At 43.1% G+C, this 23257-nt stretch overlaps 1 protein-coding gene across 8 annotated transcripts in view; it reads left to right on the top strand.

Annotated features, from left to right (window-relative positions):
• The window catches only part of LOC139384955 (F-actin-monooxygenase mical2b-like), a 48821-nt gene that overhangs the window by 2162 nt on the left and 23402 nt on the right, over nt 1-23257 (top strand). For all 8 annotated transcript variants that reach the window (XR_011628892.1, XR_011628891.1, XM_071129906.1 and 5 more), the window contains exons 2-3: nt 13366-13746; nt 22709-22916. Coding sequence is in view for 6 of the 8 variants with exons in the window: in XM_071129906.1 (XP_070986007.1) it covers nt 13486-13746; nt 22709-22916 (469 nt within the window). In the remaining 2 variants the exon portion in view is untranslated. The remainder of the gene's footprint in view (nt 1-13365; nt 13747-22708; nt 22917-23257) is intronic.

Below are 23257 nucleotides of genomic sequence, written 5' to 3'. Positions count from 1 at the left end.
TCTCAATACACTACATGTCTATCTCTGAATCTGTCTCAAGTATTGGTTGTCCATGTGTGATTTAAGTACTCTGTTCTCCCTAGATTCGATAAATATTGCATGCTCAAACAAAAAACAAAATTTTTCTCCTTTCTTGCTGGATTTTCCTCAGGAATGTTCAATCTTGTTAGTATTTTTTGTGCTATAAAGCAACTGAAGTTAAGGAACAGTACAAATAATATTGTTCAGTAAGATTTATACACTTGCTGTTAGCCATGGGAGTATACTCTTAGAATTTTTTTAAAATTTGGTCTACTGTACATAACTTTTAGGTGTTCCATATAAGAAGCAAGCGATATAACTATTTTTGGTTCGATATGGAACCTTTTCCCAAGACTATAAAACATAAACAAATGTGATTACTTCAGTGCCAATGTTTTTGCGCAGTGTATACAACAGACATTAACAAATCAAAAGTTTATCTGTAGCGGTGCACTTCCTTCATTTTTCTTCTCCTGTTTCATCACCATACCTATGCTATCTGGAATAACAATACATCAGCAGGTTTGACTTGCTCTCCCCAAAAGCAGATTTCTAGAAAGATCACAAGGTTTTACAGTTTGGCAAAAAAGTATTTAGTCAGCCACCAATTGTGCAAGTTCTCCCACTTAAAAAGATGAGAGAGGCCTGTAATTTTCATCATAGGTACACTTCAACTATGACAGACAAAATGAGAAAAAAATCCAGAAAATCACATTGTAGGATTTTTAATGAATTTATTTGCAAATGATGGTGGAAAATAAGTATTTGGTCAATAACAAAAGTTTATCTCAATACTTTGTTATATACCCTTTGTTGGCAATGACAGAGGTCAAACGTTTTCTGTAAGTCTTCACAAGGTTTTCACACACTGTTGCTGGTATTTTGGCCCATTCTTCCATGCAGATCTCTTCTAGAGCAGTGATGTTTTGGGGCTGTTGCTGGGCAACACAGACTTTCAACTCCCTCCAAAGATTTTCTATGGGGTTGAGATCTGGTGACTGGCTAGGCCACTCCAGGACCTTGAAATGCTTCTTACGAAGCCACTCCTTCGTTGCCCGGGCGGTGTGTTTGGGATCATTGTCATGCTGAAAGACCCAGCCACATTTCATCTTCAATGCCCTTGCTGATGGAAGGAGGTTTTCACTCAAAATCTCACGATACATGGCCCCATTCATTCTTTCCTATACTCGGATCAGTCGTCCTGGTCCCTTTGCAGAAAAACAGCCCCAAAGCATGATGTTTCCACCCCCATGCTTCACAGTAGGTATGGTGTTCTTTGGATGCAACTCAGCATTCTTTGTCCTCCAAACACGACGAGTTGAGTTTTTACCAAAAAGTTATATTTTGGTTTCATCTGACCATATGACATTCTCCCAATCTTCTTCTGGATCATCCAAATGCTCTCTAGCAAACTTCAGACGGGCCTGGACATGTACTGGCACTGCAGGATTTGAGTCCCTGGCGGCGTAGTGTGTTACTGATGGTAGGCTTTGTTACTTTGGTCCCAGCTCTCTGCAGATCATTCACTAGGTCCACCCGTGTGGTTCTGGGATTTTTGCTCACCGTTCTTGTGATCATTTTGACCCCACGGGGTGAGATCTTGCGTGGAGCCCCAGATCGAGGGAGATTATCAGTGGTTTGTATGTCTTCCATTTCCTAATAATTGCTCCCACAGTTGATTTCTTCAAACCAAGCTGCTTACCTATTGCAGATTCAGTCTTCCTAGCCTGGTGCAGGTCTACAATTTTGTTTCTGGTGTCCTTTGACAGCTCTTTGGTCTTGGCCATAGTGGAGTTTGGAGTGTGACTGTTTGAGGTTGTGGACAGGTGTCTTTTATACTGATAACAAGTTCAAACAGGTGCCATTAATACAGGTAACGAGTGGAGGACAGAGAGGAGCCTCTTAAAGAAGAAGTTACAGGTCTGTGAGAGCCAATAATCTTGCTTGTTTGTAGGTGACCAAATACTTATTTTCCACCAGAATTTGCAAATAAATTCATTAAAAATCCTACAATGTGATTTTCTGGATTTTTTTTCTCATTTTGTCTGTCATAGTTGAAGTGTACCTATGATGAAAATTACAGGCCTCTCTCATCTTTTTAAGTGGGAGAACTTCCACAATTGGTGGCTAACTAAATACTTTTTTGCCCCACTGTATATCAGGAGTGAATGTAGAGATGTAAAGATGCTGAAGGTTGATGGTCTCTCTCTAGATGTCACAGTTAGTCTAATGGAGGGGGTGGGTGGGTAAAGATCAAATCCACGCTGATTTAATACGTTTTAATGTGTCTGCATGAAAATACCCACATTTTGTTAAAACTCAAGAGTTAGTGTGTTGCCAAAATATCTGAATTTGCCCCCTTAAGGGAGTTTCCCAAACTCAGCATGAACCTGTTGTTCTTGTAATTTAGTCAAAATTGACTTGGATGCAAATGCTGCCAGCAGCCAGTTTCATCTTCTAAGTTTGTAATTAGTGGTTGTGTCGAGGCTTCAGGGGCGGACTGGGACAAAAATTCAGCCCTGGCATTTTAGCCACACCATTAGCCACACCAGCCCCCATCCACATAATAATTCACATTTCCTGTTGCTACAGGATACTTTCCCTACTGTAACAAACTGGCTCAAATTAAGATCGTACAACTGTGTGACTCTGTTTTCTTCCTACCTCCACTGTACTCACCTCTGAGCTGTCTCTGTCTCCTTTCCCACATCACTGGCACCAGAAGACCAGGGGAGCCCACTGCCTGCGCTGGGCCCAGCAAGATCCTAGTTGTGAATGAATAAACACATGTATTAGATTGAAGAAAATAGGTGAATGTAATTGTATAACTGGTTTAACTAGTATAACTCGTTTTAAATGAACCAAGCCTTTGGATTCAGAGCTATGTCACTCTCTCAGGACACACTACAGTAAAGAAGACAAATAAGCTGAAGTCAACAATACTTTTGTCTCTGTCAGTCAGCAGACAGCATTCCAAATGAGCAGCGTATTCCAGCCTGACTGGTCTGTCTGTAGGCTTATTCACAATATCCCAGAGCAGAACTGTGTGAACTGTCTTCTTCCTCTTTGCATTACTTCCTTCCTAGAGCCACACTGTGGAAGTGAGCACATGATTCCAGGCAACAGCTCCAGCACAGAAAAAGGACGTGGGAGGTTGAGGCTCAGAAACCAAATCACTTGCAGGATTTATGCATGGTTTAAATTGGTTGATCCTTTCAGTAGGATCCCACTCTACCAGCTTAAACCACCACCTCAGTCATCAGCAGGATATAAATCTCCACCTAGACTACATTAACAAGTTCCCCCTGGCTTGTACAAGCTCAGACATCGGTCATTAAGGGAACTTAAAAGGAGTTTGTGTGAAAGGCACAAGGCGAGACCCAAATGCAGACACAGGAGGCAGATGGTTGGAATCTTACAATGTTTATTAATCCAAAAGGGGAGGCAAGAGAATGGTCGTGGACAGGCAAAAAGTTCAAAACCAGAACAGAGTCCAGGAGGTACAAAGTGGCAGACAGGCTTGTGGTCAGGTAGGTACAAAGTCAAAACTGGGAGGACTAGAGAAGGGAGAATGCAAAAAGCAGGAGAACGGGAAAACCGCTGGATGACTTGGAAACATACAAGACAAACTGGCACAGAGAGACAGGAAATACAGGGATAAATACACTGGGGAAAATAAGCGACACCTGGAGGGGGTGGAGACAATAACAGGAACAGGTGAAACAGATCAGGGTGTGACAGATTGAGTCAGGCCTTGTGCTTTAACCTCCAGCAAAGGCCATTTCACAGTGGCAGCTCTCCATCCCTTTGATCTGGACAGGAAAACAGACACACTCACATATCCGATGACCCAATAACACACCAGAGCTTTGTCACAAAAGTAAACACCTTAATAGAAAATGACTCAAGTTAAAGTGAAAGTCACCCAGTAAAATACTACTTGAGTAAAAGTCTACAAGTATTTAGTTTTAAATATACTTAAGTATCAAAAGTAAATGTAATTGCTCAAATATACTTAAGTAGCAAAAGTAAAAGCATAAATCATTTTAAATTCCTTACATAAAGCAAACCAGACTGCACTATTTTCTTGTTTTTTAGACAGGGGCATACTCCAACACTCAGACACAATTTACAAAGAAAGCATGTGTGTTTAGTGAGTCTGCCAGATCAGAGGCAATAGACATGACCGGGGATGTTCTCTTGATAAATGCATGAATTGGACCAATTTCCTGTCTTGCTTAGCATTGAAAATGCAATGAGAACCTTTGGGTGTCAGATAAAATGTATGGAGTAAAAAGTACATTGTTTTCTTTAGGAATGTAGTGAAGTAAAAGTAAAAGTTGTCAAAAATGTGAATAGTAAAGTAAAGTACAGATACACCTAAAAACTACTGAAGTAGTTTACACCACTGGCTGGAGGCATGTCATGACTTTCTTTACCCTGAAATTACTGTAAGGATTAAAGTAGAATTGTGTTTGCAGAGCAACAACCCCTAAGCACTCCATCATTGTGTCTATGATCACAATAAATGGTCACCAAATGTCATGGACAGAGTCCAGCAGTCATTTTTTCTGAAGAGTGGCACAGATCCTTCAGGTCTGATGGAGCTGTTCTCTTTGTGGTCAGCAACACAGTGTATTTATGTTTGTAGAGTGGCCTTATACAGATGTCAGGCTATCCTCCAGGACATGTGCTGTTTTCCTCTGGAACATGACACCTGTCTATTCTGAGCATGACTTCCCTGAAAGCTGCCTTACCGGCTCCTCTATTCCTTCCCTGTGGTCATACACTGTCCTATAAACCCCTCGGTGCCATTCTGAGACATGGAACAGGATCTCTGGATCCAATTGCCTCTGCTGACTGACTGTCTGTCAGACTGTCTGGGGGAATGTCAGTTACCAAAAAATCTGCCTTCAGTGTGCAGTCACTTTTCACCGTAAGAATCTTGATCTCAGTCACATTGTGAGGATCTCATGTTACTGTATGGTAACTGTATGTAATAATTGCATTGAATATGTCATCAGTGTTTCCAAGATTTTCCAATGTTGATTTAAGAACATCAGAGCATTCTTTATGTGCAATCTTTTTACATGGCGAGAGTTCACTGCATTTGTCAGCTATTTGCTCATTTATTTGTGTGAAATGAAGAAAGGAATGTGGCACTGGATAAGGTCAAACTATTGTGTGCCAAGTGGATTACATACTGTATGTCAAACTTCAAATAGCTGGACAGACATTATTTGTGTGCTTGGTGTGTCTGAAGTTTGTCCAGATAAATCTTTCTCCAAGTCCAAGAGGACATGTGGTTAGCACACACTGCGTGGGTCAGACAGGCCTCCAGACGGCAGACAGCTGCTTCACCTCTCCAGCGCCTGCTTCTGTGTAAATTCATTATTTTCTCCTCTCTAGATGAATGACATTCACTGGGACCGGCCAGATAACGCAGTGTTTTTAACCGTGTCCAAGACGCTCTCCTTTGTATTGGCACCGCTGCCTGAAGAAGCAGCCAGGTTTTTCAGAGTTGAGATAGTACAAGCGAGTTATGAGTGCTGGAGAGGGGCAAAGTTGTTGGCGGGATGCTGGAACATATGGTTTTCTTAGATTGTCGTCCAGCTCTGAGGCGTAATGTCTGCTTATCAGGGGTTGAGGGCTTACTTCCTGGTTTCCTTCAGTTCTCTCGGTAATTAACTGCATTACGTGTCATTCCTAGCCCTCCCATTGTTTTCCTTTGAGTCGTCAGCTTCCCATTGTTTTTTTGATAGCTAAAGGCTGTGTGAAGCAATAACGATGGACATCACGTCATTGTTTTGTGTTTTACTTGTCTAGCAGTATGTACTATATCGCCCAGTTTCTATGACCTTGGCTGATGTAGTAATGGACACACTTATTAAGTTATTGGCCAGTATTTCCTGCCTTAGACCGTGTATTGCCTGGTTGGTTGTTATTAGACCAAGTCTTAATACATCCTGACACTGGTGTTGTTATAAAGGTATGTGAGGTGTTAAGGTGGCGGGTTCCTTCTCATTAAAGGTGCTCCACTACCAGTCTCATTGCATGGAGCTGCATGTGTAACTGAGGGGGAATTTATGTCACAGCTGATGGCTCATGTGGTATGGAAATGAAACGCATGAGCAACCATGCTAATGAGAGTGTCGGTTATAACTCAAATTGAATAAATGAAACATTACAGAACATTGGTTAAACAGCTAGTGGTTAAATAATTGTTTTGTTCTCAAAGAAAATGTGCCGATTATTTACAGTATAATGCGTGTACAGGTGTGTGTTTGAGGGAGTGTGTGTCTCTGGCTAGCCCCCTTTTAGCTGTTCTGCCTTGGCAGGCCAGCTGTAACAGGTACATACTTCACATCTCTGGAATTCCTCCTCTGGAAACTGATAGCATCTACACTCATCCCTATGAAAAATGCACTGGATTACCTGAGCTCAGAATAACCTTCAGGAGATATACTATATACTATATACTATAGCTCTGCCTCAGTTTCTCTGTAGAGTATACTCTGTCAGAGTCATGAGTCAAGTGTCTTTGAATAACAAAGTTATGAGAACTATTATCTAATACAATAACAGGTAACTGAGACGCCTGTGGTGTACTGTGAAAGCATCAGTGATGGGATGGTTTGTTTGATATAACAGGCATAAAATGAATAGCCAGTGTTTGCAAATGGATTAGTCATTAGCCAAGTCATAGATGGGCAGATATGATTTAAAAAACAGGTATGATTGTACAGTATGGTGAAATTGAACGTTCAGGCTCTCATAAAAACAGCTTGGAATGGCCATTGATCCCAGCCGCGGTCTGCTCTTTGTCTCGGTCTCGGTCTCTGTCTCTGTCTCTGTCTCTCTCTCTCTCTCTCTCTCTCTCTCTCTCTCTCTCTCTCTCTTTTTTTTAAAATGTGTGTTTTTTACGGGTGCTCTGTGGGTTGGTGCTGTCTGCCTGCTGATTGCCTTTCCATGCTGTCAGATGGAGATCATGGGTGAGGTCATGGGATTCCATCTGGGACAATGTAGCATCAGCTCTTCTAGCTGACCATACAATGCCTTTGGAAAAGTATTCAGACCACTTGACTTTTTCCACATTTTGTTACGTTACAGACTTATTCTAAAATGTGTTAAATTATTGATTTCCCTCATCGATCTACACACAATACCCCATAATGACAAAGCAAAAACAGGTTGAAAGGTTTGCTAATTTATTTCAAATAAAAAACTTAAATATCATGTTTACTTAAGTATTCAGACACTTTACTCAGTACTTTGTTGAAGCACCTTTGGCAGTGATTACAGCATTGAGTCTTCTTGGGTATGACGCTACAAGCTTGGCACACCTTTATTTGGGGAGTTTCTCCCATTCATCTCTGCAGATACTCTCAAGCTCTGTCAGGTTGGATGGGGAGTGTTGCTGCACAGCTATTTTCAGGTCTCTCCAGAGATGTTAGATCGGGTTCAAGTCCGTGCTCTGGCTGGGCCACTCAAGGACATTCAGAGACTTGACTTGTCCCGAAGCCACTCCTGTGTTGTCTTGGCTGTGTGCTTAGGGTCGTTGTCCTGTTGGAAGGTGAACCTTCACCCCAGTCTGAGGTCCTGAGCGCTCTGGAGCAGGTTTTCATCAAGGATCTCTCTGTACTTTGGATTGTTCATCTTTGCCTCGATCCTGACTAGTCTACCAGTCACTGCCACTGAAAAACATCCCCACAGCATGATTCTGCCACCACCATGCATCACCGTAGGGATGGTGCTAGGATTCCTTCAGATGTGATGCTTGGCATTCAGGCCAAAGAGTTCAATCTTGGTTTCATCAGACCAGAGAATCTTGTTTCTCATGGTCTGAGAGTGTTTAGGTGCCTTTTGGCAAACTCCAAGCGGGCTGTCATGTGCCTTTTACTGAGAAGCGGCTTCCGCCTGGCCACTCTACCATACAGGCCTGATTGGTGGAGTGATGCTGAGATGGTTGTCCTGCTGGAAGATTCTACCATCTCCACAGAGGAACTCTAGAGCTGTGTCATTGACCATCAGGTTCTTGATCACCTCACCTGACCAAGGCCCTTCTCCCCCGATTACTCAGTTTGGCCAGGTGGCCAGCTCTAGGAAGAGTCTTGGTACTTCCAAACATTTTCCATTTAAGAAGGATGGAGGACACTGTGTTCTTGGGGACCTTCAATGCTGCATACATTATTTGGTACTCTTCCCCAGATCTGTGCCCTGACACAATCCTGTCTCGGAGCTATACGGACAATTCCTTTGACCTCATGGCTTGGTTTTTGCTCTGACATGCACTGTCAACTGTGGGACCTTATATAGACAGGTGTGTGGCTTTCCAAATCATGTCAAATTAATTGAATTTACCACAGGTGGACTCCAATCAAGTTGTAGAAACATCTCAAGAATGATCAATGGAAACAGAATGCACCTTAGCTCAATTTAGAGTCTCAGAGCAAATGGTCTGAATACTTATGTAAATAACGTATCTGTTATCTATTTTTTATAAATTTACAAACATTTCTAAAAAACTGTTTTCGCTTTGTCATTATGCGGTATTGTGTGTAGATTGATGAGGGAAAAGCATTAATTTAGTCAATTTCAGAATAAGGCTGTAACGTAACAAAATGTGGAAAAAGTCAAGGGGTCTGAAACCTTTCCAAAGGCGCTGTGAGGGCAGTGTGTGCTAGCTTTCATTAACCAACACAGAAAGACCTCTCCACCGGGTCTTCATACTGTAGCTTTTATTAAAACAATTTGTGAAGCTTGGAGCACATCTGCCCTGGTTGTATTTAAACTTTCCAAGCACAAGTTGTAGTTACTGTATGTCTTCGTTGGAAATGGTCTGATATTGTGATAGCCGCATATTAAAATTGCTTCCTGAAATGTTGCTTTGGGAGTACAACTACTTGTGGGTGGTAGACAAAGCGGGTGTTTACTGTAGTTCAACAGAAGTCCTTATGTTTTTTGTTATGAAATCTATACAGAAAAAACAGTTGCAAATACCATCATGTTGTCACATCTAACTTGTCCAATATAACCAGAGAACAAAGTGGGCCATTCAGGATTTTCTCACCATTGGTGTTATTTCAACAATGGTGTGAATGGAGATGTTGTGTTGTACCACAACTTGCATGGTAAGGGGAACACCCTTACCCCACAGCAGCAAATAATACATCCTTTGCATAAACAAATTACCCTGCCCCAAGCTAATTAAAGCACCTGTATGCTATGCTGAGCCCCTCACAGCCCTCTCTCAGCACTCGTGAACATTACATCACCAAAACACACTGATAACAGCCTACAGAATGGGCCCAGAGTCATGAGCACGCCATTGAATATCTGTGGTTGAACCATTGACAGAGCTCGGTAGGCGTTGCCTTCCTTGTTGATAGAGCAGTTCAGTGCTATGTGAGGCATGCAGCGCTGGAATGCAGTCTGGGGCTTGGCTGTCTCCAGAGCGAGGCCTGTAGGGTTTTGTGTCTGACACTAGGACAGGAGCCGGGGGTCATTATGGTGTGTGTGTATCAGCCTGGGGAGAGAAGTTGACACCCCTCCCACATTGTCCTCAATACGAGCTGGCATCCCATTATCCAGGATGAATGACTGTAAGGCAAAGAAACAACAACAGCGAACAGGATGCAAAATATACAGCTAGTTAGGGCAAAACAGATTCTGTAAGATAGAATGATTTTGTTTGTATGAGAACTGGCATGTTTCCAGTGACCACGAATAGTGCTCATGTTCCAGGGAAAATCCTTTCAAATTGTATTTTGTTCTTTTTTTGAATTAGCCCACGGTAATACAGTCCCAGAATGCATCATCACGAGTGACACTTTGCTTCTTGAAAATCCTATATCTTGAAAACTCAACTGCTGACATGCAAAACATTTTGAGACTGTATCAACAGTGGACTAATACCTAAAGATTTTTCCTTTAAGTATGCCTATTTAGAGTTGTTTCCCAAAATGCTTCACTGAAAGCTGTCTGAGAACCAAGACTTGGTTCAAATCTGTTGTTCTGCCCCTGAACAGGCAGTTAACCCACCGTTCCTAGGCCGTCATTGAAAATAAGAATTTGTTCTTAACTGACTTGCCTAGTTAAATAAAGATCAAATAAAAATGTGTCAGTGACATAATAACACTTTTCTTAATGGACAGATGGCATATCGATCTCTCAACAGCTGCTGCACAGTGGGAGACGAGAGGTGGTGTCTCTCGGACCAACTCCAGTAGTCAGCACAGCAGTTACACTACTTGACCCTTTACTGCTATAACAGCCTCCACTCTTCTGGGAAGGCTTTCCACTAGATGTTGGAACATTGCTGTGGGGACTTGCTTCCATTCAGCCACAAGAGCATTAGTGAGGTTGGGCACTGATATTGGGCGATTAGGCCTGGCTCGCAGTCGGCGTTCCAAGTCATCCCAATGGTGTTCGATAGTGTTTAGGTCAGAACGTTGTGCAGGCCAGTCAAGCTCTTCCACACCGATCTCGACATTTCTGTATGGACCTCGCTTTGTGCACGGGGGCATTGTCATGCTGAAACAAGAAAGGTCCTTCCCCAAACTGTTGCCACAAAGTTGGAAGCACAGAATTGTCTAGAATGTTATTGTATGATGTAGCGTTAAGATTTCCCTTCACTGGAACTAAGGGGTCTAGCCGGAACCATAAAAAACAGCCCCAGACCATTATTCCTCCTCCACCAAACTTACAGTTAGCACTATGCATTCGGGCAGGTAGAGTTCTCCTGGCATCCCCCAAACCTAGATTCTTCCGTCGGACTGCCAGATGGTGAAGCGTGATTCATCACTCTAGATAATGTGATTACACTGCTCCAGAGTGGTGAGCTATTCACCACTCCAGCCGACGCTTGGCATTGTGCATGGTGATCTTAGGCTTGTGTGTGGCTGCTCAGACATGGAAACCCATTTCATGAAGCTCCCGACCTACAATTCTTGTGCTGACTTTGCTTCCAGAGGCAGTTTGGAACTAGTCAAGCTACGCGCTTTAACACTTGGCGGTCCCATTCTGTGAGCTTGTGTGACCTACCACTTCGCGGCTGAGTTGTTGTTGCCCATAGACATTTCCACTTCAAAATAACACCACTCACAGTTTACCGGGGCAGCTCCAGCAGGGCAGAAAGTTGACAAACTGACTTGTTGGAAAGGTGGCATCCTATGACGGTGCCAGGTTGAATGTCACTCAGCTCTTCAGTACAGGTCATTCTACTGCCAATGTTTGTCTATGGAGATTACATGGCGGTGTGCTCAATTTTATACACCTGTCAGCAACGGGTGTGGCTGAAATAGCCGAATCCACTCATTTGAAGCGGTGTCCACACACGTTTGTATATATAGTGTACCTCCCCCAGACCCTGTGGTGTTAGTTGGGGTGGGGGTGGAGAGTGGGGTACGGCACTGCAGCAGGACCTGCTGGGCTGGGCTCACCTCTCCCCTGGCCAAGTCCAGCACAGCCCAACCCTCTCCATGGATGATTGGAATAGCAAAGGACTGCTATTCCCAAACCTCACCGAAGCCATGGTCCCCACCCAAAAAGTTCCCATATTTTTAGGAGAGGTTTCCATGTTATGCTTTTATGTTGTGCTCTGGTGTGGATTCCCTGGCATGCTTTTCAAATGTTTGATTAGTGGTTTTTGAAAGGGGGGATTGGGTTATTTTTCTAGTGTCAGTTTCATTTTTCAATATATGGTGTGTGAGGGTAATGCTACAAGTAAAAGTAAGCATATGTAAGCCTCATTCATAATTAATGAAGAGTTTTCAGTCTCTCTCGGTTAAGGTGTGGCCTGAGTACCATCCTGGCCACTCAATGATACAGAGAGGTTGTCCTCAAACTAATATTCTGTTTCACTTTTATCCTTCAGACCTGTCGAGACATCAATATTATCATAGGGAATTCAATGGCTTTGAAATCCTATAGGGGAGAGAAAAAACAAACAAACACAACTCTCAACATGGTCTCAGAGCATTTCTTATTATTCTGTAAGTTAAATTCGAGACATTACATTTAGTATGTGTTACGTTTCATATGGTATGTATTCATTTGTGGGAGTTGTATGATATGTTAAGAATGACAATTTGTATGATAAGTTACGTATTGCATTTTGTGCAATATGTTATGAAATTGCAAAACGTACAACATGTTACGCATTTGCAAAACCTCTAATATGTTACAAATACGCATTTGTTTTGGCTAACATTAGCTAGGTGGCTAATGCTAACATTCGTTTTTTTAGTGGTTAAGGTAAGGAGTTAGGTTAGGGTTAGGGTTAGCTAAAATGCTAAGTAATTGCAAAGTACCTAAAAAGTAGTAAGTAGTTGCAAAGTTGCTAATTAGTGCATATCACTCATACTAATTTGAGTGTCCCAGATGTACATTTACTATGTAATGTAGACCTATGAGACTAGTCTACAACTCGAGGTAGTATATCCAGGGGTAGGTGTCCCCCTTCTGCGGATGAAAGAAATGAACCTCTGTCCAGTTTCCAGCCGCAAGACAAGCACTTTTTTCTCCCTGCTTAGCAGTATGTCTGTGTCCACTAGTGCCAAGTCAGTGATGTGCGAACAGGCATGGGCCGAACTGTCTGACCTCACTGAGCTGTCTGGTATTTTTATCCATAGATTTGGTCATTAGATTGAAATGCACTGTACTTTGTTGATGGAAACCATGATTCATTATTGTGTTGATATTCTCTGTGTTACTGTATGACCTCCTGTATTTCATTTAGTTCCTAGAAATGGGAACACTGTATGTTTTGAAACACGTTTCTATTTTGAGATTTTGAACTTTGGCATTGACTTTTGGAAATGTGCACTCTTCCACAGTCCATTGTTGACCAGAAAGGAAGACAATCATTATCCCAGGATCTATCTAGAAACAATCAGTTAGTATGGCATGCTGTATTAGTTTGTCAGAAAATTAAAATGCTTTCTGTGAGAGCTCAAACACATCTATTCTTACACTGGAAATATAAGTCAGTGATTTGAAGTAAAATACACACATACAATGAAACCAGTTCTGTAGAAAATCAGTGATTGTTGCAGGCTGGTTAATTGACTGTTTCCCTAATTGTCTTCCCCATGCACTATATGAACTTGTCTATTCCCTTTGTGATTATTCTGAAGAAGGCCATTGAAGGCCGAAACATCAACCTTTTAAACTTACATAATAAAACTAAGAATGGTTAGGGAGGATTGTAACTTTTCCTGTCCAAAACTTGACTGTTTATTTTTTTTCTCCCAATGTTCCATAAAACCATCTGTTAAGGATTCTACACTTCTAAAGGCTGTGCGATGACATCCGACTCAATATGTTTTCTCTGTACCTCCTCAGATTGGGCATGACCATGGGGGCCAGGCTGTGGGTGTAGCCACTGAGACTCCTGGGGGAGAGCGAGAGAGGAGGAAAGGCAAGCCAGCACCAGCCAAGCACCCTGCAGTCCTCCTGGGAAAGATGGGGGAGACAGAGGAGGAGAAGGACCAGGCAGGGAAGCTGTTTGAGAACTTCATCCAGGCCTCCACCTGTAAGGGCACCCTGCAGTCCTTCAACCTCCTGTGCAGGCTGCTGGATCTAGACCCTCAGGACCATGAGACGTTCTACTGTAGTCTGAAGACCAGGCTCACCTCCTGGAGGGCCAAAGCCCTCTGGACCAAGCTGGACAAGAGAACCTGCCACAAGGAGTATAAGAAGGGCCAAGCCTGTGTGGGCACCAAGGTAAGCTAACAGTCACTCACCATGACATTCGAAAGACACTTGCTTTGCATCATACAGAGGTGTTGTTTTTCCTCTGGTGTTATGTGCACACTGTAGACGGAGCTCTGTTGCATGAAAGTCTTTGGAGATAAAAGAGACAAAGAACTACAAGACCATCAGTGTGAAAATGGTCTTGACTGCACAGTGCACACTCTACAGTAGTTTGAAATAAGATCCCAATATATTCATGTGGAAGTAATATTTATGAATGTTATGCATTTCACTTCTCTTTGTGTAGCTGTGAGTTGTATGACTGGTCTGACCCATTGGACTTATGATTAATCAGGATTCAAGTCACAATAGTGACAGGTGTGACTGATTCTCTGACTTTTTCCCGGCTATAATCGGTTTTAGACAATCGGCAGTTTGTCCATTCTTAGTAGAGAAGTGCTCTGTTATAGGGAGAGTAGTGACTTAGGCAACGTCATGGTCATCACTTTAAACTGTACCTGTCAGGACACATTAAATCAGCTACTATCCTTTACTGCAGCTGGCGCATATAAACAGCTGAGAAGGTGTGTTCTTCTGATCAGACACAACTCAAATTTTATCTCAGTATTTACACACGTATGTTCACAAATGCACATGTATGCACGTACGCACTCACGCACGCACACACACACACACACAATCAAACACACACAGACACTTAAAGCAGCAGCATGCTTCAGTTCGGTTGGCGCCTAGCCAAACTCACCTAGGCGAACCGAACAAGTGTGCTCACATAGTCCCTTAAAAGACCTAGAAAAAAAACTAGAAAAAAGCTGCAATGGTACTGTTTGTACAGTTGAAGTTGGAAGTTTACATACACCTTAACCAAATAAATTTAAACTCAGATTTTCACAATTCCTGACATTTAATCCTAATAAAAATTCCCTGTCTTAGGTCAGTTAGGATCACCACTTTTTTTAAGAATGTGAAATGTCAGAATAATAGTAGAGAGAATGATTTATTTCAGCTGTAATTTTTTTCATCACATTCCCAGTGTGTCAGAAGTTTACATACACTCAATTTGGTAGCATTGCCTTAAAATGGTTTAGCTTTGGTCAAACGTTTTGGGTAGCTTCCACAAGCTTCCCACAATAAGTTGGGTGAATTTTGGCCCATTCCTCCTGACAGAGCTGGTGTTTCTGAGTCAGGTTTGTAAGGCCTCCTTGCTCGCACACGCTTTTTCAGTTCTGCCCACAAATTTTCTATGGGATTGAGGTCAGGGCTTTGTGATGGCCACTCCAATACCTTGACTTTGTTGTCCTTAAGCCATTTTTCCACAACTTTGGAAGTATGCTTGGGCTCATTGTCCATTTGGAAGACCCATTTGCGACCAAGCTTTAACTTCCTGACTGATGTCTTGAGATGTTGCTTCAATATATACACATAATTTTCCTCCTCATGATGCCATCTATTTTGTGAGGTGCACCAGTCCCTCCTGCAGCAAAGCACCCCCACAACATGATGCTGCCACCCCCGTGCTTCACGGTTGGGATGGTGTTCTTCAGCTTGCAAGCCTCCCCCTTTTTCCTGGCCAAACAGTTCTATTTTTGTTTCATCTTCATCAGACCAGAGGACATTTCTCCAAAAAGTACGATCTTTGTCCCCATGTGCAGTTGCAAACTGTTGTCTGGCTTTTTTTATGGAGGTTTTGGAGCAGTGGCTTCTTCCTTGCTGAGCGGCCTTTCAGGTTATGTCGATATAGGACTTGTTTTACTGTGGATATAGATACTTTTGTACCTGTTTCCTCCAGCATCTTCACAAGTTCCTTTGCTGTTGTTCTGCGATTGATTTGTACTTTTCGCATCAAAGTACATTCATCTCTTGGAGAATGAATGCGTCTCCTTCCTGAGCGGTATGATGGCTGCGTGGTCCCATGGTGTTTATACTTGCGAACTATTGTTTGTACAGATGAACGTAGTACCTTCGGGCGTTTGGCAACTGCTCCCAAGGATGAACCAGGCCTTGAAATACACCCACAGGTACACCTCCAATTGACTCAAATTATGTCAATTACCCTATCAGAAGCTTCTTAAACCATGACATAATTTTATGGTATTTTTCAAAGTTTAATGGCACAGTCAACATAGTGTATGTAAACTTCTGACCCACTGGAATTGTGATACAGTGAATTTTAAGTGAATTAATCTGTCTGTAAACAATTGCTGGAAAAATGACTTGTGTCATGCACAAAGACTGTAGTTTGTTAACAAGAAATTTGTGGAGTGGTTAAAAAACGAGTTTTAATGACTCCAACCTAAGTGTATGTAAACTTCCGACTTCAAGTGTACATTTTCAAATCAAATCAAATTTTATTTGTCACATTCACATGGTTAGCAGATGTTAATGCGAGTGTAGCGAAATGCTTGTGCTTCTAGTTCTGACAATGCAGTAATAACCAACGAGTAATCTAACCTAACAATTCCACAACTACTACCTTATACACAGTGTAAAGGGATAAAGAATAAGTACATAAAGATATATGAATGAGTGATGGTACAGAACGGCATAGGCAAGATGCAGTAGATGGTATAGAGTACAGTATATACATATGAGATGAGTAATGTAGGGTATGTAAACATTATATTAAGTGGCATTGTTTAAAGTGGCTAGTGATACATTTTTACATACATTTCCATCAATTCCCATTATTAAAGTGGCTGGAGTTGAGTCAGTATGTTGGCAGCAGCCACTCAATGTTAGTGGTGGCTGTTTAACAGTCTGATGGCCTTGAGATAGAAGCTGTTTTTCAGTCTCTCGGTCCCTGCTTTGATGCCCCTGTACTGACCTCGCCTTCTGGATGATAGCGGGGTGAACAGGCAGTGGCTCGGGTGGTTGTTGTCCTTGATGATCTTTATGGCCTTCCTGTGACATCGTGTGGTGTAGGTGTCCTGGAGGGCAGGTAGTTTGCCCCTGGTGATGCGTTGTGCAGACCTCACTACCCTCTGGAGAGCCTTACGGTTGTGGGTGGAGCAGTTGCCGTACCAGGCGGTGATACAGCCTGACAGGATGCTCTCGATTGGGCATCTGTAGAAGTTTGTGAGTGCTTTTGGTGACAAGCCAAATTTCTTCAGCCTCCTGAGGTTGAAGAGGCGCTGCTGCGCCTTCTTCACAACGCTGTCTGTGTGGGTGGACCAATTCAGTTTGTCCGTGATGTGTATGCCGAGGAACTTAAAACTTACTACCCTCTCCACTACTGTCCCGTCGATGTGGATAGGGGGGTGCTCCCTCTGCTGTTTCCTGAAGTCCACAATCATCTCCTTTGTTTTGTTGACGTTGAGTGTGAGGTTGTTTTCCTGACACCACACTCCGAGGGCCCTCACCTCCTCCCTGTAGGCTGTCTGGTTGTTGTTAGTAATCAAGCCTACCACTGTAGTGTCGTCCGCAAACTTGATGATTGAGTTGGAGGCGTGCATGGCCACGCAGTCGTGGGTGAACAGGGAGTACAGGAGAGGGCTCAGAACGCACCCTTGTGGGGCCCCAGTGTTGAGGATCAGCGGGGTGGAGATGTTGTTACCTACCCTCACCACCTGGGGGCGGCCCGTCAGGAAGTCCAGTAGCCAGTTGCACAGGGCGGGGTCGAGACCCAGGTTCTCGAGCTTGATGACGAGTTTGGAGGGTACTATGGTGTTAAATGCTGAGCTGTAGTCGATGAACAGCATTCTCACATAGGTATTCCTCTTGTCCAGATGGCTTAGGGCAGTGTGCAGTGTGGTTTAGACCCCATAGCTAGTATATACTTCCTCAATATAGTCAGAATTAATCTAAGATAACTCAACAAATCTGCCATTAATTTTTACATTTTTTCAGAGGAGATCTTATACACGCAATTTTACATCTAACTTAGATGTTTGGGTGCAGATGCAGTATTTCTCTAACTGTGCCCGAACAGATGAAAAAACCCTCACTGAAGTCCAAAACGTACAAATGCCACAAAATGTCATCATAATATATGCACAAACTCTTCCGAACTGTTTCGGCTGGGAAGCATACCAACGCCTTTACGGTAACTCTCTTCAGCACTATCCTCATCCCTCCTCATCCACAGCTCTACAGAGCCTTGCCCCTTTCAGCTTGGCAGAATGGTGCATTACAAAGCTACACAGCACCCTCAATCAGTCACCAAAATGCTTTCATAACACACAGCCACAGACAGCATCACTCAGCAAGTGTGATTATTTTTCTTAGTTCTACTGAGAGGGTGGTGTTTTTTAATGGGCCCTCCTGAAGGGTTGGAACCCTGCCCAGATATTATTAAAGTGTGTTTTAAGTTATCCAAAATAAGCCAGGTTTTACTAGTTCTCTCTGATACCAACTATAAACCAGGTTGGAACACCATATACCCCCTTGATCTGAGAGTATGCCATGATTAGGTGCTATCCCAGTTCTATTGAACCTTTCATTTAAAGTGTCTGATTGTCTTTAGTCCCATGCCAAATAGTTTCAGCTAGGATTCCTCAGTCTGACAAGCCACAGGACAGCGTAGAATGGCCTTATTGATCAAAGTAATGAAACAGATGTACAGTACAGTCTCTGAGTTCTGGGTAATTAACCATACTGTTAGTACAGTAGGAGAGACTCACATAAGTATTTCATTACTCTGGCTGTGTGGATGGAAGTGTATTTTGTGAAGGAGAAACGACCTTGTAAAAAACGTCGGTCAGAATTCAACTTACCCTCACTTCTTTTGTTTGAAGTCTCTTTACAGAATAGGAGATTTAAGGCATAAAATGATTGACGGACGTCTCCCACAGATAGTGGTACAGTATATGGCTCTCCTGTTGTGATTAATTGCAGCCCATCTGCCACAACTTGATAAATTACTTGACTTTCTTCACAAGGAGTGGATGACGTAACCGTTGAGTTAGGGTTTGGTGGTGGTTCACAGAGAATAATAACGTGATAGCATTCCTCACCCAGCCTCCAAATGCCTGCTGGAGCTACAATCTGTATAGGATATGAAGTCATCCCCAGTTTGTTACTGCATACAGCTGGCTATAATGCTAATGACACACACGTACTGTTGGTTTCTTCTATATACGTTTTTAATGAGGAACACAATGAAGGCCCATATGAATGTTTTTTAAATACGAAGCAGAGACACTGAACAGAATGGTCATAGGACACATGTTACTGGGCTTAGTCTCTTTCACTGATTATGCTGTTAAATGTAAGTGCTTTAGGCCTATTGAAGTGGCTTCTTGAGCCCGAGATCTGACAAGCTTATTTTAATAGTGTCAGAGTTGCTTTGTGCTCGTCTCATCCGAGAGGTCTGGAGAAGTGAGCTGAAGTGGGAAGAGGCCCAGTGAGAGAGACGGTTAGTTTTCCAGGGCGGTGCCGCTGTCCAGTGCCAGATTCTATGGAAACTATTTGGACCGGCTATGTCCTGAAGGTGAGCTCCTGACCTGCACTTCAGCGCCAGTATACCTCAGCAAAATACAGACACTGTTTTCTATTAAGGATCTGGTTTGTGTGTTCTCTGAATTTCTACATCACAATTACAAAGTAAGCCCTCTAATTATTAGGCAATCTAACTCCACATTATGACATATACTATTATTGCAGTAATAGCCTAATTAAATGAAATGGCAAATAGCCTGATAGTTTGTAGTCTCCGTTGTGCAAACGTAATTCTCCTTGAGCTATGTAATATGTTCGTAATGGTTTGGGCATTCATGAAATGCCTTCAATCATAAGTGCTACATTTCATTTCCTTTTTCTTCTGTGAACTTTTATGCCTGTATAATGTTGGCACATACCTCATGTATGAAGCACATGGAAACGTTTTCATTGTATTGTTGTTTATTACACTGTTCAGTTCCCCAGTCTCCTGCCCTTTAGACTAAACTACAGTGAAGACACAAACTCTTTACTTCACAACCCACTGAATGCGGGTTAGCATTAAAGACGGAACAACTGCTTTTTTGATTTCCTACTGTATTTCCCCCCTCATTGTAGATTAGCTCTCCTTGATAACATGTTGTCTATGCCATGCTCGTAAATCTCACCCTAGATGGCCCATCATTGAACAGTGTGTCATCAACATTTCCATGCTTGGCATCCTCTCTTGACATCCCTTAATTATATGGTTTGATGCTGTGGAAAAGTGTGCTTCCACTGAGCAAATAAATCACGGTATGGAACCTTCTACGGTATGATTTGAAAGTTCAGAGACACACTGTGCCCTCATTGCCTGTTTCTCAGGCCTATTTCATGCTCAGACAGGAGTATTGCACCTTTTCTCCTCTTCTAATTCCCATGATGTCCCAGATGGCTGTCTGCGAGGGTTGCCAGTTCATGTTGTGGCTCTCCCGGTGGTCTCTCTCAGTTGATTGAGTACCTTGAGTCTGACGTTTTGTCCCAAAACAGCGTGAGCCACCACCGTGCGCTGAGCCAAGCTAGTGAGGCATCACATCATGTCTGCAGGTGCACAGGCTCCGCTCGCTCACTCACACACACACACAGTCAGTTTGTTTTATTCCGGTGAAGCCAGAATAAGCATGTGTGTTAAGGAGCTCCACTCAGCCCAGTGTTGGGTGGTGTTCCTGTCAATCTAACCTGGCTGGCAGCATGAACACACTGGAGACCACCAGTCAGCTAATGCCTATGACCTTAGAGGACATACTATTCTCCGTAGAGTGTAACAAGTCATTTGTACTCATTCAAAAACACTGCAGTTATGGAGGATAATGCTTGGTTCAGCAGTATCCTATAGTCTTGAGCTCTATAGATTGATCAGGATTCTAGGAGAAAATAATTACCAACTGCCTGACATTATGTCCACTTTCCATTTTGATAAGCATGTTTGAGTTGGCCTCCAGTCTACATTCTGCATGATCTGAGTATGATAAACTGTGTACATGGCCAATAAACTTTAATTTGATTTTGATTTGATTGACAGCTAATAGGGCTCCAGGTGCAGTAAGTAATGAACGGGAGAGAAGTGAAAGGTGAGGTGGGGTGAGGTCACACTCCTGGTGAGGGGGTGAGGTCACAGGTGGGGGACAGACAGGAAGTAGCTGTGGTCTGACTCAGCAGAACTGCAGTGGGCCCTCAGGAAGCCCTCCCATCTGCGATAACACAGCATCGCATAGAAACAGGAAAAACAAACCGCTCATCTCTCATAGCACCATAGAGACAGACTAAAACAAAAGTAGTGCTTTGATAGTGATTATCTAGCTCATATCAGGTTTGATAATTCCCCACATTGTGGGATTGTGTGGTTAGGCACATCTGAATAAACTGAGCTGATGTTGTTCTGTGTTTGTGAATAAGGCATTGTTCCACATGTTTTTTTCTTTTTCCTCTGTGGCGGTGATGCTTAACACACCTGGCACGTCTCGGTGACTGTCTTATTCTCCTGACAATGGTTAAAGAGCCCATTCACTTTAATCCCCCCTCGTGATGAAAATAACTGGGCCAGGCCTGTCCAGACACCTGGGTTTGACTAGTATACCTGATGAGTATTGAATACCTCATACTCTTACCCCTAGGCTGCTGATGTTATGTTCTCCTTCGCCTCCTGATGACACCCTGCAGCAGACTCACACACGCAGAATGAGAAAACAGAATGACTAAAGCCCAATCATATTTTTATTGCCGGGAGCAGCGGTACCATTTATGGTGTGATCTGGGCAGCTGCCACGTTTAGCTCTGTAAACAGCACCCTGTGACAGAGCGGGAGAGAGAGAAGGGGGCGGGAATAGAGGGGGGAGAGAAAGTGAAGGAGAGTGAGTGGGAGAACGAGAGAGAGAGAAGGATAGAGAGCTAGAGAAAAAGAGAGAGAGAGTATACCCCATTCAGCACAGAGCTACAGTATACAAACATGATAAGGCCCCCGAGGCTGGGGCTGAAACACGACCGTGTCACAATACTGATCGGAGTGACACATGGGAGTTCCTGTGGCCCTTCAGGCAGACACACAGGGTGACAGGAAGTGAGTCCCGCTGTTCAAATATACTGCTGGGGATTTAGAGGTCAGGTGTGTGGGTTGACTGGGCTGGGGAGGAAATAAGGTATCTGAAATGAAAAGCTCACAGTGGGCTGAGTTAGCTGAGCCTGGTCGAGAGAGGCTCTGATTGGTTATAAGGTTAAGGAAACAGGAAGCAGCCCAACTCGTTGGGCACAGCAGGGGCTACTGTCTGACTCAGGAGTGGTTGGACAGTGAGATGATTCCTCAGAAGAACTAACACCCCAAAAAAGTCCCTTCTCATCCTTTCTAGAAGGCTGGATGAAGTCATGTTCTCACCACACATTCTCAGAAGGATCCTTTAACCCAAAATAACTGACTTCATGCATATTTGAGTGAGGCAGATGCATGAATCATGTCTTTGATATGACTAGGCTGTAATAAGGATCTACTGTTGAGGTAATGACACATACTCTCCCAGCCCTGGGTCAGAGTAACACACAACATACTGTGACCATAAACATCCACCCTAGACACTCTGTCTGTTTACTTGGCAATATACAGTAAACACTCATCAACTCATCCCCTCATATTTCATCTGCTATGGAGTATGTCTACATGTTTAAACAATGATTCTATTTTCAGTAAGTATTATTTATTATGGTGATAACAACAAACAAATGGGTACAAAACCCGTCGCGCACCAGAGAAAACGTGCACATGCACTTACAATAAACAATTACGCACAAAGACATGGGGGGAACAAAGGGTTAAATACACAACATGTAATGAGGGAATTGAGACCAGGTGTGTGGGAAGACAAGACAAAACAAAAGGAAAATGAAAAGTGGATCGATGATGGCTAGAAGACCGGCGACACCGAGCGCCGAGCGCTGCCCTAACAAGGAGAGGAACCGACATCGTGACATGTAATACATTTTGTGTAACAGAAATGTGACTGAAATACAATTTTGAGTCCTATTTATTTGCACTCATAATGATAATGGTGTCCCTCTGTCCCTGCAGTGCCTTATCATCGGGGGAGGCCCATGTGGCTTGCGGACGGCAATCGAGCTGGCTCTGCTGGGGGCCAAGGTGGTGGTGATTGAGAAGAGGGACACCTTCTCCAGGAACAACGTGCTGCACCTGTGGCCCTACACCATCCACGACCTCAAGGGCCTCGGGGCTAAGAAGTTCTATGGCAAATTCTGTGCTGGAGCCATAGACCACATCAGTAAGCACCTTTACATGTGGAGTAAACATCTCACCAGGAAACCTTTCCGCCCGTACAGCCATAACAGTTGTTATTAATAACAGCCAATTCCCATAGCCCGACATGTACTTACTTTTGCAACGTAATATTTTGTTTATCGATATTGTTGGATTCATGTTCTTAGCTTATGATTATGCTATTGTATCCTATTCCCCTCCAAAGCTATTTTTTGTCTGGTAGCCTTGATGCTGCCAATACCTTCCGTTGCATAATGTCAAGGTTGTGAGCCATGGAAGGTGAACCTTCCACCTGCTCTTAGCTACAGAGATACAAAATAGAGCTGCCTACTGCTGCTGTTAAAA

The sequence above is a fragment of the Oncorhynchus clarkii genome, chromosome 26, assembly GCF_045791955.1.
Source record: "Oncorhynchus clarkii lewisi isolate Uvic-CL-2024 chromosome 26, UVic_Ocla_1.0, whole genome shotgun sequence".
Taxonomy (NCBI): domain Eukaryota; kingdom Metazoa; phylum Chordata; class Actinopteri; order Salmoniformes; family Salmonidae; genus Oncorhynchus; species Oncorhynchus clarkii.
Note: the sequence above shows the minus strand (reverse complement) of the source record. Positions and strands in the feature narration are given on the sequence as shown.